General features: G+C 72.2%; 1 protein-coding gene across 7 annotated transcripts in view; it reads left to right on the top strand.

The window, feature by feature from the left end:
* The first annotated feature begins 352 nt into the window (after positions 1-352).
* The window catches only part of BAIAP2 (BAR/IMD domain containing adaptor protein 2), a 42,931-nt gene continuing 28,590 nt past the window's right edge, over positions 353-14,693 (top strand). For 6 of the 7 annotated variants that reach the window (XM_079797300.1, XM_079797302.1, XM_079797296.1 and 3 more), the window contains exons 1-3: positions 353-514; positions 10,875-10,950; positions 11,926-12,012. In XM_079797300.1, the coding sequence (XP_079653426.1) occupies positions 461-514; positions 10,875-10,950; positions 11,926-12,012 (217 nt within the window). In that variant the 5' untranslated portion in view covers positions 353-460. Of the gene's footprint in view, positions 515-6,621; positions 6,659-10,874; positions 10,951-11,925; positions 12,013-14,693 lie in introns of those variants that run through there. The other variant, XM_079797299.1, reaches the window with a different exon arrangement.

Genomic DNA, 14,693 nt, shown 5'->3' with positions numbered 1-14,693 from the left:
GCCCGCCCCCCCCCCCCCAAGGCTGTTCCCAGGGCCCCAGCCCGCGCCGCGCCTCCGCCTCCTCCCCCGCGATCGACAGTGCCTCCGGCCAATCGCTGCCCGGCGCCGGTCCCCCCCTCTCATGCCCCGCCCCTTCTCCCGCCCCCTTCCCCCGGCTCCGGAGCCCACCAATGGGAAGGGCGCGCGGGGGCGGGGCCTGCCGGTTGCCTAGCAGCGGCGGGCTGGCCGGGGGCGGACGGCCGGGGGTGGTGTTCTGGGTGCGGCGGGGGCGGGCGCTGGGGGGCGGAAGGGGGCGGGGCCTGCGCGCCTATAAGAGCGGCCGCCGGCTGCTCGCCGCGCTCCCGCTCAGGATTCGCGCGCTGCCTGCCTCTGCCCGTCCCGCCCGGGTCGCCGCCCCCGCCGCCCCCGCCGCCGTCCCCTGCGCCCCCGCTCGGGTCCGCGGTGCAGCCGGACCAGCACCATGTCGCTGTCGCGCTCGGAGGAGATGCACCGGCTGACGGAAAATGTCTACAAGGTGAGACCCCCGCCGCCCGCGCGCTTGGGCCCGACCCGGCGGCCCCGGGCCATCGGGGGTCTTCCCGGCGCAGCCGCAGGCACCGGCGCCGGCCGGTCACAGGTGTGCGCGGGCGCCCCCTCGCCAGCCCGCGCTGCCCCGCGCTGCCCCCGCGCGCCCAGGACGGAGTGGAGAGGGGCGCGGGCCGGGGCTGCGGCAGCCGGGGGCGGCCGGGTTCCCGGAGCTGCGGTGCCCACGGCCGCGCTGCGAGGCGCCCTGCCCGGCGGCGCGGTGGCCCTCCAGGCGCGGTTACGCAAGCCTCTGGGCACTTTTCCTCAACAGGCTTTCCCTCCCGCAACTCCGCCGGGGCTCCGGCCGGGGCCGGGGGGTGGCAGGGGCCGGTTGGAGGGTGGCAGATACCCCGTCGTCTTATGTAACCGCGGGGAGGACTGATGGTGTGGGAGGCTGGCGCCCGCCTCTGCTCGGATGTGTGTGTGTGGAGTCCATTCGGATCCGCATCCTCCCCGGGAAGTCGCCGGGAAGCCCGGGCCCCCCTCCCGCCCGTGTGTGCCCCGGGGCTCCTGCCCCTGCAGCACCCTCTTCCTCGGCTCGGACCCCCGCCGGTGGGCTCAGACCGCGGAGGGGGCGCGGGCCGGGCAGGGGGGCCAGGGGGCCGCGGTCTGGCCGCCTCGCAGGAGAGGGTGCCCGGGGCGGTGCGCGGCCCTGACCGAGCTGCGCTCCATTTGGAAACTGTGCGAAGGTGAAGTGTGGGCCCGAGGCCGGGCTGGTGTGTGCACGGCGGCCAAGCGGGGTTACGGCGCCGGCCGAGCAACAGTTTTTGTTTGTATCCAGCAACCGCGGCTTCTGCCGGGCCTGCGAGCCGGCTCCTTCCCCCCGTTCGGGCCCTGGACACGGGGGTGGGGTGGGGTGGGGTGGGGTGGGGGCCTTCGCCTGCAGCTGGAGCCCAGCGGGCCCACCGCTCAGACAGCGTCCGAAGTTGCAGTGAGGCCGCGGGGCAGGGTCCTGGGGCCGCGGGGACTGGCCGGGCGCGGGCTGCGGGGCCGCGGCGGGAGGAGCGCCTTGGGGTGCTGTGTGCTCTGCAGATCTGTCGGGAGGAGGTTTGTTCCCTCGTTGCTGTCAGTTCCCTGACGGCTGGCGCCTAGTGCAGGGGTGGAGGGAAGTGCGGGCAGAGCTCCCCACCCCCACACTTCCCCGGCTTCTGCATGGAAACCGGGAAGTGGGAACTCGCGTGGCGAGGGTGACGAGGGGGGGTGGCATGGCTTTGCCCTGGGGAGTCCCCACGGTGGTCTTCAATGAAAGGTGCCAGGGCAGGGGGCAGGCAGGCGGCGGGCTCAGCAGCTGCCCCCGGGCTGAGGTTGGTCTGGAGTCTGAAGTGAACTCTGTCGGCAGAAAACCATTAGGACGGAGCGTAAGGGACGGGGAGCCCTCCGGGGGCAGCCGAGGGCTCGGGGCCCACATGCCACAGGCACCGTGTTCGGCCAGTGGGCCCGGAGCCGTGGGCAGGCGGGGTTTGTGCCCGTGTGCCGGGCCCCGGTGCGGTTCTGCTGTCGCTGGGGAATGCCAGGTCTCCGGCAGAACCGGTACAGGCTGGGCAGCTTTGGTAGAAACCAGCCCACGTGGAGGCACAGCCGGGACAGCCAGAGCCACGTGCCTGCGGCCGGGCCGGTCCTGCGGGTCCTCCGTCCTGCCCGCGGTGGCCTGCAGTCGGGTGGCCGGGCTGTGGCCCGGCTCGGCGGCCCCTCGAGCTGCTGCCCTGCCGTTGGCTTTGGCCCCGGCGGCCCCTCGCCTGCAGCCCGAGTGGCGTTTGCCTTGGCACGGAGGGCAGGGGCGCTCACCCTTGGCCTTGCTGATTAACACCCGAGAACGGAGGGTACGGCGTGTTCCTCCCCGGAGGAGTCTGTGGCTGCAGAGGCTGCCCTCGCTCCGTGCCCAGCTCCCCGGCCGCGTCCTGGGGTTCACGGAAGGCGAGGGGGGAGGGGCAGCCTGCCCTCCCCGTCCCCTGAGAACTGGCCTCAGCCCCCCAGGGACAGGTTCAGGCGGCCGCACACCTGGTCTCAGGCAGCCCCGGGGATTGCCTGGGCCCGGGACAGAGCGGGGGAGGGAGTTGGGGTGTCTCCTGCTCAGAATGAGGCGCAGTCCTGCATGAGGGAGGGGCCTGGGCAGCTGATCTCGGCTCCGGGTGGTCTGGGGAGGGCCCGGCAGGTGAGGGTCCTGCTCACGGTCCCAGTCCCAGGAGAGGCCCTGGCTCCCAGCCCCCTGGTGACCGGAGGGGCGGCTCTGGGGGTCCTCTAAGCCGGGAGGCAGCTGGGGGCAGCTGGAGGAGGAGGGGAGTCCCTAGGGAAGCCAGGGGTGCTGCCCAGGTGTCCTGCCTGCGGGCTGGCTGCTCAGCAGAGGTTGTCCTCACTCCGGCTTCAGTGGGGAGCTGGCCTGGCCGCGGCCCCTCGAGAAGGAGAAGGTGCCAGCGCGTCTCTGCGGCCGGGAGTCGGGCTTGCCCCCTCCCCTCATTCCTCCCCCCCCCCCCCCCGTGCAGCTGGGAAGGGCTGGTGCTCGGTGGTGTGGGGCGCTGGCAGCAGCAGGGAGCCCACCGCTGGCTCCCTGATCAAGGCCCGCTGCCCAGCCCTGCCCGCTCTCCCGCCACACCCCACCCACTCCTCCAGTGGGTGTTTGAGGGAGTGGTGGGGAGCAAGGGGCCTCCAGGTCCTCTGCGGCTGACCTCTGACCCCTCCGCCCTCCCCATGCCCACGTAGTCACTTCAGACTATTGGCAGCCGTCAGAAGCCTGGCGTCGGGGCGGACAGGGCTGGACGTGGTGAACCGACTCTGATAGGCACTTCCTTGGCAACGGAAATGCCTGCCGGGTGGAGCCGCCGGTGCCTGCGGCTGAGGAGGGGAGAAGTCGCAGCGCTGCGCCCCCCTGAGTGCACGTGAGCGCGTGCGCATGAACGTGAGCACGTGTGTGCATGTGTGTGAGTACGTGCATATGTGTGAGCGCGTGCGCATGAACGTGAGCGCGTGTGTGCATGTGTGTGAGTACGTGCATATGTGTGAGCGCGTGCGCATGAACGTGAGCGCGTGTGTGCATGTGTGTGAGTACGTGCATGTGTGTGAGTGCGTGCGTGTGCGCATGACCGTGGGCGCGTGTGTGCATGTGTGTGAGTACGTGCTTATGTGTGAGTGCGTGCGTGTGCGCATGACCGTGGGCGCGTGTGTGCATGTGTGTGAGTACGTGCATGTGTGTGAGTGCGTGCGTGTGCGCATGACCGTGGGCGCGTGTGTGCATGTGTGTGAGTACGTGCTTATGTGTGAGTGCGTGCGTGTGCGCATGACCGTGGGCGCGTGTGTGCATGTGTGTGAGTACGTGCATATGTGTGAGTGTGTGCGTGTGCACATGAATGTGAGCACGTGTGCGCATGTGTGTGAGTACGTGCTTATGTGTGAGTGTGTGTGCACGAGCGTGTGCACGAGTATGCGCCAGCTGGTCACATACATGTGTGCGCATGAGCACGCGTGCATTTGTGAGTGTGTGTGGGTGGTGCTTTGTTTGCTTTTAAAAAACATATTTGTATTGATTTCAGGGAGAGGGAGGGAGAGAGAGAAACATCAGTGATGAGAGAGAACCGTGGGTCGGCTGCCTCCTGCACGCCCCCCACTGGGTGGGAATCGAGCCCGCAGCCCGGGCCTGTGCCCTGACCGGGCATCGAACCGGCACCTCCTGGTTCGTAGGTCGGCGCTCAGCCCTGAGCCGCGCGGCCGGGCACTTCGTTTGCTTTGCTGCACAGGTATTTCCAGGGGTGCCCCCCCATTGGGGGACCGTCTCCCCATAGACGTGGGGCCTGCCGTCCCTGCGTGGGCTGCCCGCATCCCTTCTCTCCAGCGGCTGCGCGGTGGCCCTTCCCGCCACAGAGTTCCGCAGCCGGGCCACTCCCTCCTCGCGGTTTCCCGCTGCCCTGAGGCCCGAGCTGCCCGGCTGCAGCAGCTCCTGCCCCGCCGCTTCCCCGAGAGCGCGAGCCCCACGTGCGGCCGGCGCGGTGCTTGCTGCTGAGGGGGACGGCGGCGGGCGCTGGGCCTGGAGGCCTGGCCTGCACCGCGTGCCGGTGGGTCCCGCCTGGAGCGCGTGCGCAGAGCTGGGGCTTCCGTCGGCTCCGGTGACTGACCGCGGGCACCTGAGGCTCAAGGTCGGAGCCGTGCCCGCCGGCCCAGGGCTGGTGGGCGTGCCGGGGGGGTGGGGAGGCTGGCGCTGCCGCCTTGTTCGCACGGAAGCCCCTGAGGACCGCACAGTCCCCCTACGCCACCCGGCGTGGCCGTGCTGGGGCTGCCCCGGACGGGAGGACCGGCTGCCGGGCAGGAGGGCCCCCTCCCCAACGGGCAAGGCAGCCGCAGGGAGCCCACGGCCCGGCTGACACTCCCCCAGTGTGCGGTCTGGGTCCTGCGCTGGGAGCCCGCGAACGTCTCCGGGACCAGGCCTTGCCACTCACCGTCCCCACCCGGCCCGCCGGCCGCCTGTGAGGACAGTGGCTGGGGGCGGGGCCTGATGGGAGACTGAGTCCGTCCCGAGAGGTGACCTGGGAAACCTCCGGGGTGGGGGGCGGGGTGCAGGGTGCCCAGTGGACAGGTGCGGCCTTGGGGCCTCCACTCGGCTCCGGCCCTCGCCCCTGCCTTTGGTTCCTCCTGCTCCTCGTACTCCGGAGCCGCCTGGTGGAGCCAGCCCCCCGTCCTGAACGCCCTGGGAGACAGCACCGCGGCCCTGCCACCCCCTCGGGGGCAGCGAGTGTGACCTGGGGTGGGTGCCTGACCCCGTGTTCCCTGAGGCGCCGGGACACGGCCCTGGGAGGAAACGCGGCTGCTCCGAGCGGGTGCTTCCCGTCGGGTGCGTACCTGCTGCCGGAGCCGTCCGTGGACTCCCTCGGCGGGTTCGTCACGTGTGAGATACGCGTGAACCCGTGGGCAGGGTTTCCCCAAACTTGTCTGCGCGCAGAGCCTGGCTCCCTGAGCTCCGCCCGGCTCCCGCTGCCAGAGTAGGTGCGCCCGCCCGGCCAGGTGCCCGTGGGCGGCTCCCGGAGGTGCCCGGAGTCGCTTTCAAGCTCCTGGTTGCCTGTCCTGCCCTTTCTGTCGCTGGCGCCTTCTTGTTTCTCGACGGGAGAAGGTTTTCCGACCACAGCCAGGACCCCGGTCCCCCGAGCGGCTAAGGGGTGTGTGGACCTGACCTGCAGGCTTTCCCCGCCCGCACGCGGGGGGCGGGGGCAGTCACCAGGTGGGCCTGTGCGGTGCCGTCGCCACACACCCTGGGGTTTCCGGGCGTCGGTGCTGTGGCTGGAACAGGCATCTTGATGGTGGAATGGGGGTGCCGGCCCCGGAGCTAGAGTTCCGTCCAGCGGGCTGTCTGCGTCCCCCGGAGCCAAGTGAGGTCAGGTCTGACCCGCCAGGCGGTGGCCTTGCTGCTCCTGCCGCGGCGCGGTGGAGACGTGCCCCTGCCCGGCGGCACGTGCCCCTGGGCCCCTCCCCGGGCCGCCCCTCCGTCTGTGCCCTCCTGTCCCCTCCCACGGAGGCAGGTCCTTTGTGGTTCAGGGACCCACGGCGCTCAGGCCGTGGCCTGTCCTGCCCTGGGCGTCCAGGCCTCGCCGGCTGTAGGCTGAGAGGTGCCGGGGACAGGCCTGCCTACCAGGCTGTGGTCAGCCGGCGGGAGGAGTCCTGGCCCGCAGGCTTCTCGCGAGTCCCCGCCTAAGAGGGAGGGCGGAGGTGCCGGGAGGAGCCTCAACCAAAGCACGTGCCCTTGACCAGAATCAAACCTGGGACCCTGTGGTCCGCAGGCCGACACGCTATCCCCTGAGCCACACGGCCAGGGCCGGGCACATGCTTTCGCTGCGGCTTCTCTAAGGCTGAATGGGAGGGGAGTGCCCCGGGTGAGGGTGGCGGTGAGAGCGGAAGGCTCTTTGGGACCGAGGGCGGGGCCGACGGTGGGAGGCCCAGGCTGAGGCCGTGTAACTGCCGTGCCCGTGGCCTGCGCTCCCATCCGTGGCGCCGGCCCAGCGGGCGGGTGTGGAGGTGGGGCCGGCCCGGGCCGCGGGCCCAGCTTGCTCAGCGGGCGTTGCTCATCCAGCGGGAGCCCAGCCCTGAAACTCAGGCCGGAGCCGCCGGGACGGCACGGGTCAGTGGTCTGGGAACGCCCTGCCCAGTTGGTCCGGCGGTAACAGGGCTGGTTTGTCGTCCGTGGTGAGAGCTGGGCCGGGGATGAGGCTCCGCACTCGGGAGGGACGGCCGGGGCCGGTCAGCGCGCGTCCCCGGCGGGATCAGGCTCTGCACTCCGGAGGGACGGCCGGGCCGGTCAGCGCGCGTCCCCGGCGGGATCAGGCTCTGCACTCGGGAGGGACGGCCGGGGCCGGTCAGCGCGCGTCCCCGGCGGGATCAGGCTCTGCACTCCGGGAGGGACGGCCGGGCCGGTCAGCGCGCGTCCCCCGCGGGATCAGGCTCTGCACTCGGGAGGGACGGCCGGGGCCGGTCAGCGCGTGTCCCCGGCGGGATCAGGCTCTGCACTCCGGGAGGGACGGCCGGGGCCGGTCAGCGCGCGTCCCCCGCGGGATCAGGCTCCGCACTCCGGGAGGGACGGCCGGGGCCGGTCAGCGCGCGTCCCCGGCGGGATCAGGCTCCGCACTCCGGGAGGGACGGCCGGGGCCGGTCAGCGCGCGTCCCCCGCGGGATCAGGCTCTGCACTCCGGGAGGGACGGCCGGGGCCGGTCAGCGTGCGTCCCCGGCGGGCCTGGGCGGCCGGGACACAGGTGGCCGCTCGCTGGAAGGCGGCTGTGGTCCCTCCGGGGCTGCCCCGAAGCTCAGGATGCGCAGGGCCGGCCCCGGACAGGAAGGAAGTGGCCGGCTGGTGGGGCCGTGTTTGGACCCTGCTGCTCTTGGCGTCTGGTCCGATGGTGTTTGTCCGGTTCCTGTGGGAGTGGCTCCCGGTGGGGCAGGCCCCGCCCAGCGCGCTCTGGCCCGGCCCCCAGCAGGAGCTTCCCTGCCCCAGAACCTCTTTCAGGGGGGATCAGACTTGGGGGCCTGAGAGAAAGCCGGGACGGGTGGGCCCATTTCATTCTGCCTTTGGTCCTGACGTCCACCCCGCCCACCCTCCCTCAGCCCTTCTCCCAGGCTTCCCGGGCCCTGGCGCGGGCCGGCACGGTGACCGGAGGGGTGCCCGCCTTCGCTCCTCCCTGTGGGACTCGGGGCGCCGGGCACCGTGGCAGAGACGCAGGCTGCCACTTGGTCGTGATGCTGGCCGCTTCTTGGGAAGCTGAGGCGGAGCCCACAGCCCCCTCCCGTCCGTCCGGGGCAGTCCCGGTCTCCGTCCTGAGCCTGGGCCCCTTGCGGGAGCTTCTCCACGCCCCCTCCCCGGAGGCTGCGGCCTTGGCCTCCCTCGAGCTCCGTGGCCTTGGCCCTTGGCCCAGCTGGAGGCCGCCCGGCTGCCATGAGTTGGGGGGAGGGGTGGGCCTGTGGGGCTCGTGGCCCTGGGGGGGGGTCTCGTGGGGAGTGGGGAGGGGAGCCTGGTGTTCCAGCCTCTTGGTGTGTCCCTGGCTCTCACCTAGCGAAGCAGCTGGAGGTCCGCCTCCCCCAGGAAGCCCTCCCAGCGCCCCGAGCTCCTGGAGGCGGATTCATCCCCTTAGGCAGGTGCCCAGGTTTTGTTTGTTTAGTTCTTATTGGTGTCCCAGAGGAAGGGAGGGGGAGAGAGAAACATCAACGATGAGAGAGAACCACTGACCGGCCGCCTCCTGCACGCCTCCCACTGGGGACCGAGCCTGCAATGCGGGCCTGTGCCCTGACCGACCGGGAATCGAACCGTGACCTCCTGGCTCATAGGTCAAACGCTCAACCACTGAGCCAGCCGGCCGGGCAGATGTCCCAGGTTTTAGGGAGCGTCAGACCGCCCTCTGCCCAGAGCCCCAGCTGGTTCCTGCTCGTGTGGGGGCTGCAGGGGGAGGCCCCCCTGGGGGAAGGCTCCCACCTCCCAGGCACCACAGAGGTGGGAGGGGGTCGGGGCAGCTGGGCACCAGGACCCTTGGAGTGAGCAGTGGGGCCGGGTCGGCCTCCTGGAGACGGCGGAGCAGGAGCCACCTCCGCACGCCCGTCTGCTGGGCTGGGAGGTGGCTCCTCGGGAGCCCTGGGCCGGCGAGCTGCCGCTGGCCCCTGCCCTGTGTGCCAGCCCTGTGCCCGGCGGTGCTGCGGGAGCCGCGTGGTGAGGCCCCGGGGAGGCAGGAACCAGCGGGCAGGCCCTCAGCCGCCCTCTGTCCATCGGGGACATGGGCTGAGACGCCGCTGAGAGCGGGAGGACCGGCGGGTGTGGAGGGCGCTCCCGCGTGCCTGGGCTGAGGGGGCCGAGGGCGGCCCTCCTTCCTGTCGGCCGGGGCAGCACCTTTGTTCTCTGTTTGCGGAGGAAGCGGCTGGAGAGGGGCCCTCGCTGGAACCCAGCTGAGGAGTAAACAAGCCAGCGGCCGGGGCCGGGGAGAGGCGAGGCCGCGGAGCTGCCCTCTGCCCTCTGCCCTCTGCCCTCGCGGTCCAGGCGGACCCCTGACGTCCAGGGAGAAGCTGGAGCCGGCAGGCGGCCAGGCCTGTGGGGCCGGGCGAGCGCTGGCCTCTGTGCGGCCTGGCCCTCCGTTGGCACGGGGCCGGGACACGGGGCCGGACCAATCGGGCGCAGCCCCAGGGCGAGGCTGTGGCTCACGCAGGACCGGGTCCTGGCCGCGGGCTAGTCCAGAGCGGGGTCCCTGTGGTTCTCCAGGGCCCCCGAGTTTCATGACGGGCACGAGGCCGGCACCTCGAGGCCCTGGGCGCCCACAGCCCGTGGACGGTGCCCGGCTTGCGGTCTGGGGTCCTGACTGGCCGGCTGCACAGGGGCTCCCCCTGGGCCGTGTCCCTGGCGCCCCCGGCCCTGCTTTTATTTGCGTCCGCCCTTCAGTGTCAGTAACGAGACTCCCTTTCCTGTCGCCGGTGAACAGCGGCCTCGTGCGGGGAGGGGGTTTGCACACCCGGATCTTGGCTCCCTCTGAGCAGGGGTCCCCGAAAAGATACACTGCCCCATCACTTGGAGAAGGCAGTGTGGTGACGGCGGGGGCCCCTCCGCGTGACGGCGGGGAGCTGGTTCCTGCCCTCGCTGGGCGGCTGCAGGGCCCGGTGCTGGGAGGGGCCGTGGGTCAGGGGCGGTGGGTCAGGGGCGGCAGGCACCCCCTCGCGGCCTCTGAGGGGGTTTGGGCCCAGCTTGAGTGCAAATGCCTCTGCGTGAACCCTCAAATAGCTAGGGATTGGGCTCGGAGAGGTCCTGCCAGAGAGCACCCCCTGCCAGAGAGCACCCCTCACTGGAGGGGCTCAGCCTTCCTGGGCCACCAGGTCTCCCCCAAGCAAGTAGCTGTGGACCCAGGAAATGCACAGGCGGGAGGTGGCCACCCACTGCCCCGCCCACCCCGGGCCTGGGCTGGCGGAGGAGGGCCCGTGGCCTGGGAGCAGGGACCCCTTGGGCATCAGCCCCCGGAGACGGCGGCACAGGTGCCGGCCGGGTCCCGCCCCCCTTCTCAGCGGAGTGGGGCCCTGCCCTGCCCAGGTGGCCTGGCTGGCACCCCAGTGCCCATCCCGCCCGCCCGCTCCCACATTCATGGTGCGTGAGCTCAGCGCTGAGCTGAGGAAGTGAAACCAGCTCTGTCCCCAGGTGTCACGGGAGGGTGTGGGCGGGCCGCCTGGTGACCTCCTGGGCCGGCCTGGCCGCCGTCACTGGGACCCGCGTCACCGGCCGGGGCCTGCGTCCCCTCCCCGTGTGGACACCGCAGCCCGGCGGTTCCTCTGGGAGTTCCTCCCGCCGCGCCGGGGGGCTGTCCGTCGGCGAGGACTCCCCGGAGAACCCGCGTGGCTGTGTGCGCGCCTGTTGTTATGCTCGTAAGGAAAACACTGATGGCCTTCGAGGGGAAGCCTCCTTCCTCCGGTCGGTCGGAGAACCGCGGGTGTTGGCACCGAGGCGCCGTCTGCAGGCGCGCAGGCCTGCTCCTCGCGGGGCGGTGTGAGTCAGGCTGGGGTCATTGACGGGGAGCGGAGACCGCGGTGGGAGGGGGCCCAGGCGCTGAGCATCTGCGGCCCCGGAGAGGCCTCGCTCGCTGACTCAGCCCTGCCGGGCCCTCTGAGCCTATGCACTTGCCACAAGGCCGCGGTTCCGTCCCTGTCCCCATTGTACGGATGCGGAAAAGCTGTTTGCCCGAGGGCGTTCAAGGGCACCGCGGGGACGGGGGGGGGGGGGGGGGGGGGGCCTGGACGGGGAAGCCTGGCTTGGCCCTGGGAGGTGAGGCAGCCCCCATTCCGCCCCGTGGCGGTCCAGGCGCTGACGCGCGCTCTCTCCCCAGACCATCATGGAGCAGTTCAACCCCAGCCTGCGCAACTTCATCGCCATGGGCAAGAACTACGAGAAGGCGCTGGCAGGTAAGGCGGCGGCGGGCGGCGGGTGGGCATGTCCAGGTCCCAACTGGTCCGTGGCGCTAGGACAGGCCCATAAGGTCTGTCTGGGAGCCAGAGGATGGGGCTCAGACGAGGGGGTGCCCCCCCCCACCCCGCCTGCTCCGGCCCTTGGAGGTGAGACGGTTTCCCTCCGGCCCTCCCGCCCCCGCTGGGCCCGAGGCTCCCAGGGGCCTGTTTCCTGGGCTGGCCCAGAGCAGAGCTCCGCCGGCCCGGGCCCACCGGCACCTCGGCCGCCGCCGCCTCCCGGTGCCGGCCTGTGCCCACTCGGCCTGTTCTCACCGGTGCTAAGGAGCCCCGCCTCCCGCAGCAGCTGACCCGTGGCGGCCTGCGGGGTGCGAGCCGGCACGGCGCCCGGCTGTGGGGCATGGCCGCCTGGTTGACGGGCACCTGATGATGTGATGAGTGCGGTGGGAGCCCCTGAGGGGGTTCCGTGGGAGACGGGTTGGGGATGTGGTTGTGCCGCTGGCAGCCGGGCCTGGGCCCTGGGCCGGCGCCTCCGCTGAGGGGCACCCAGGCCTCCAAGGGGCCCCAGGAGGGAGCGGGGCCGGACAGCAGGTGCTGGGCGTGGCCTCGGCGCCGAGCTTCCCGCCTAGAAGTCCGGCCCACGGCGACCCCTCCCGCAGCCGCTTGGAGAGCCTGAGGCACTTCAGCTGCAAGGCCGGCTCCAGCCCAGGGTCGGGGCAGCGGCTTCCTGGCTGGGCTCCCCGAGCCCGTCTCAGGAGGCCCCCTCCCCCCCCCGCCCGCCAGGTTCCCCTGCTGGAGTGGCCCCAGCGCTGGGACTCCGGGCTCTGCGCCTGGACGCACCTGTGTTACAGGGGACCCTCGAGGGGGGGCCTCACTCAGAAGCGGGGGTCCAGCCTGGACTGAAGCGTCTCGGGGGCCTGGCCGTGGGTCCGCTTGTCCCAGAGGGAACTCACCGCCCTCTCCCCGCCCCCCCAGGTGTGACCTACGCCGCCAAGGGCTATTTCGACGCCCTCGTGAAGATGGGGGAGCTCGCCAGCGAGAGCCAGGGCTCCAAGGAACTCGGTAAGCCCCATGCCGCAGGCTGTGAGCTGCGCGCCCCTGGGGGGGCGGGGGTCACCAGGCAGCAGGGGGCTGTGGGCACTCACGTGGGGGCTCTGCCCCAACAAAGCTGGGCCCAGGGCGGGGGCCGGACGGGGTGAGGCCCACGGGCAGGCGGGCCAGGTCTGTGGCGGTTTGCTGCGGTGAGCACGTCCGGAGATGCGCCGGAGGCTCCCGGACGGGTTCTCTCCCCTCCTGCGCAGTGTTCTGCAGGTTCTCTGCGAAGAGCTCGCGTCACTTTTACGGTCGGGGTGCACGGGGGGAGGCGTGGGCGCACGGGGGGAGGCGTGGGTGCACGGGGGGAGGCGTGGGTGCACGGGGGGAGGCGTGGGTGCACGGGGGGGAGGCGTGGGCGCACGGGGGTTGGCAGGGGCCTCGGCCACTCCCTTGTTCGGGGGCGCGGAGGCCAGGGGCGCCGTGTCCTGTGGTTGTTGCCTGGCCAAGCCGTGGCGGCGCCCCGATCCCATCACCAGCACGAAGACACAGCTGTGTGCTGACAGACGCGGGGACCTGCCGCGGGGCCGCAGGAGGCCATGTGGGCCGCGGCGGGCACAGCAATGCCAGGGCAGCTCCTCACGCGGCCGGGGCTGCTCGTGGGGGTGGCGGCCTTCCTTCCTCCGGGCTTGGGGGGGGGGGTGCGGCTCTGGCCTCTGTGGGCGCAGCGCTGCCCGCCCGGAGCCCCGGAGGGCGTGGAGAGGTCGGGGGGGGGGGGGGGGTCAGGCTGGGTGGGGCGGGTCTGGCTCTTTGGGCTGTGGACCAGCTGCTCCAGACTCAGGCCTCTGGCCCGACCGGGGCTCCCAGCCTCCCGCCCGCTCCTGCCCCAGGGCCTGGCCCCGCCCCCCGGCGAGTCTGTGCGGGGGAGTCCCCGTGTGTCTGTGAAAGGGGCACCTGTCGGGGTTCATCCCATGCGGCGAGGGACGTGGGCAGCCCCAGGCACTTCCCTCCCCGTGGCCACGGCGCACCGAGGGGCCACGTTGGGCAGGCGTGTCTGGAAGGTGGTGAGGTCCCACAGCCTCCTGGCGGTGGCCTCCTGGGGGGCAGGGTGTCAGCCTGAAATCCCTCCGGCTCGGGGGGCCGTCCCCCCAGGGGCCCGCTGTGCTGTGCGTCTGAGAGGCGGCCCGGCGGGGCCAGGCGAGGAGGCCCGAGGCCCCTCCTGAGAGCGCTGACGCCACGGGGCTCCCCTCGCTCAGGCTGGCGCCATCGGACCCCACCTGCCCGCACACCTGCCCCGCAGCGGCCGTGGCGAGTGTGGGCCCAGCCCCCGCCTGTCCTGTTTGGCTGTGGTCTGGCCCCACCTCCGCTTCCTCGGGTGATCATTTGCCTGGACGCCCGGAGCAGTGAGGGGCGCTGACCTGCGTCTCCGTCTGTCTTAAAGGCTGCAGTGATGGACACGAGCAGGGGGTCCGGGGGGGTCCCCAGCACAGGACCTCCTCCCCCTCCTACGCCTCTCCCCCCGGAGCCCACGCCTTAGGGGTCGGTGTGGGGCTTCCTCGGGGCACGGTCACACGCGGCCCGCTCTCCCCGCAGGACGGGGTGGGGCTGAGTGCCCGCTGCTCACCACGCTCGGCTCCTGGTGCCCAGCCCCTTCCAGGAGCCACCAGCACCCCTTCGGCAGGACAGAGGACCCCGTCGCCCAGACAGTCCAAGGGCCTCAGGAGCCCGGGTCAGAGGTCAGGGGTCGGGGTGAGGCCAGCACCTGCGTCCGTAGCCCAGTGGCGGAGCTGAACTTCCCTCCTGTTGAGACAGTTCCCGTGACACAGCTTGCCCGGGAGACGGTGCCGCCCGGGGCTCCTGGCACCCCCCCAGCTGCGTGAGGTCCCCACCGTCTCCTTCCAGAGCACGCAGCATCCCGCAGGGCGCCCATGCCACTCGCCGGCTCCCCACGTCTCTGCAGCGTCCAGACTCCCGGCGTCCAGACTCTGTGTCCCCCTGGGGACCGGAGCGAGTGCGGCTTGGCCTGACCTTCTCTTCTCGTGCCCGTGTCACCTGCGTGTGCGGGCCACCCTCCCGACCAGCCGGGCTCCCGAGGGGAGGGGAGGGGAGGGGAGGGGAGGGGAGGTGAGAGCCAAACCGGGCAGCGTCTGGGTCACGTGGGGTGGAGTGTGGTCACGTGGCTGAGGCTCGGGGTGTCCTAGCTGCCTGCCCGCACAGTGAGGCCAGGAAGGCGAGGACTTGGTCCTTTCTGAGCTGCCCCCCCTGGCTCTAGGCCGGAGTCCGGGGGCCTCGGGGGTCACTGTGGCCGCTCTCCCGGTGGGAACGCCACTGGTTTAGGCGTCGGGGTCGGCGTAGGAAGCACTTTGTGGTTCCTTTCCTGGGCCCGTGGCCCCTGCTGCTGCCGCGGCTCCGCCTGGGCCCTGCCCCGGCCGTGCTGGCCCCCCATTGCCCCCCGGCTGTGAGCGGGGCCCCCCATTGCCCCCCGGCTGTGAGCGGGGCCCCCCATTGCCCCCCGGCCGTGAGCTGGCCCCCCATTGCCCCCCGGCTGTGAGCGGGGCCCCCTCCGCCCCCCGCCGTGAGCGGGGCCCCCCATTGCCCCCCGGCCTTGAGCGGGGCCCCCCATTGCCCCCCGGCTGTGAGCGGGGCCCCCCATTGCCCCCCGGCTGTGAGCGGGGCCCCCCATTGCCCCCCGGCTGTGAGCGGGGCCCCCC

This window comes from Cnephaeus nilssonii, assembly GCF_951640355.1.
Source record: "Cnephaeus nilssonii genome assembly, chromosome: 19".
In the NCBI taxonomy this organism is placed as follows: Eukaryota; Metazoa; Chordata; class Mammalia; order Chiroptera; family Vespertilionidae; genus Cnephaeus; species Cnephaeus nilssonii.
Note: the sequence above shows the minus strand (reverse complement) of the source record. Positions and strands in the feature narration are given on the sequence as shown.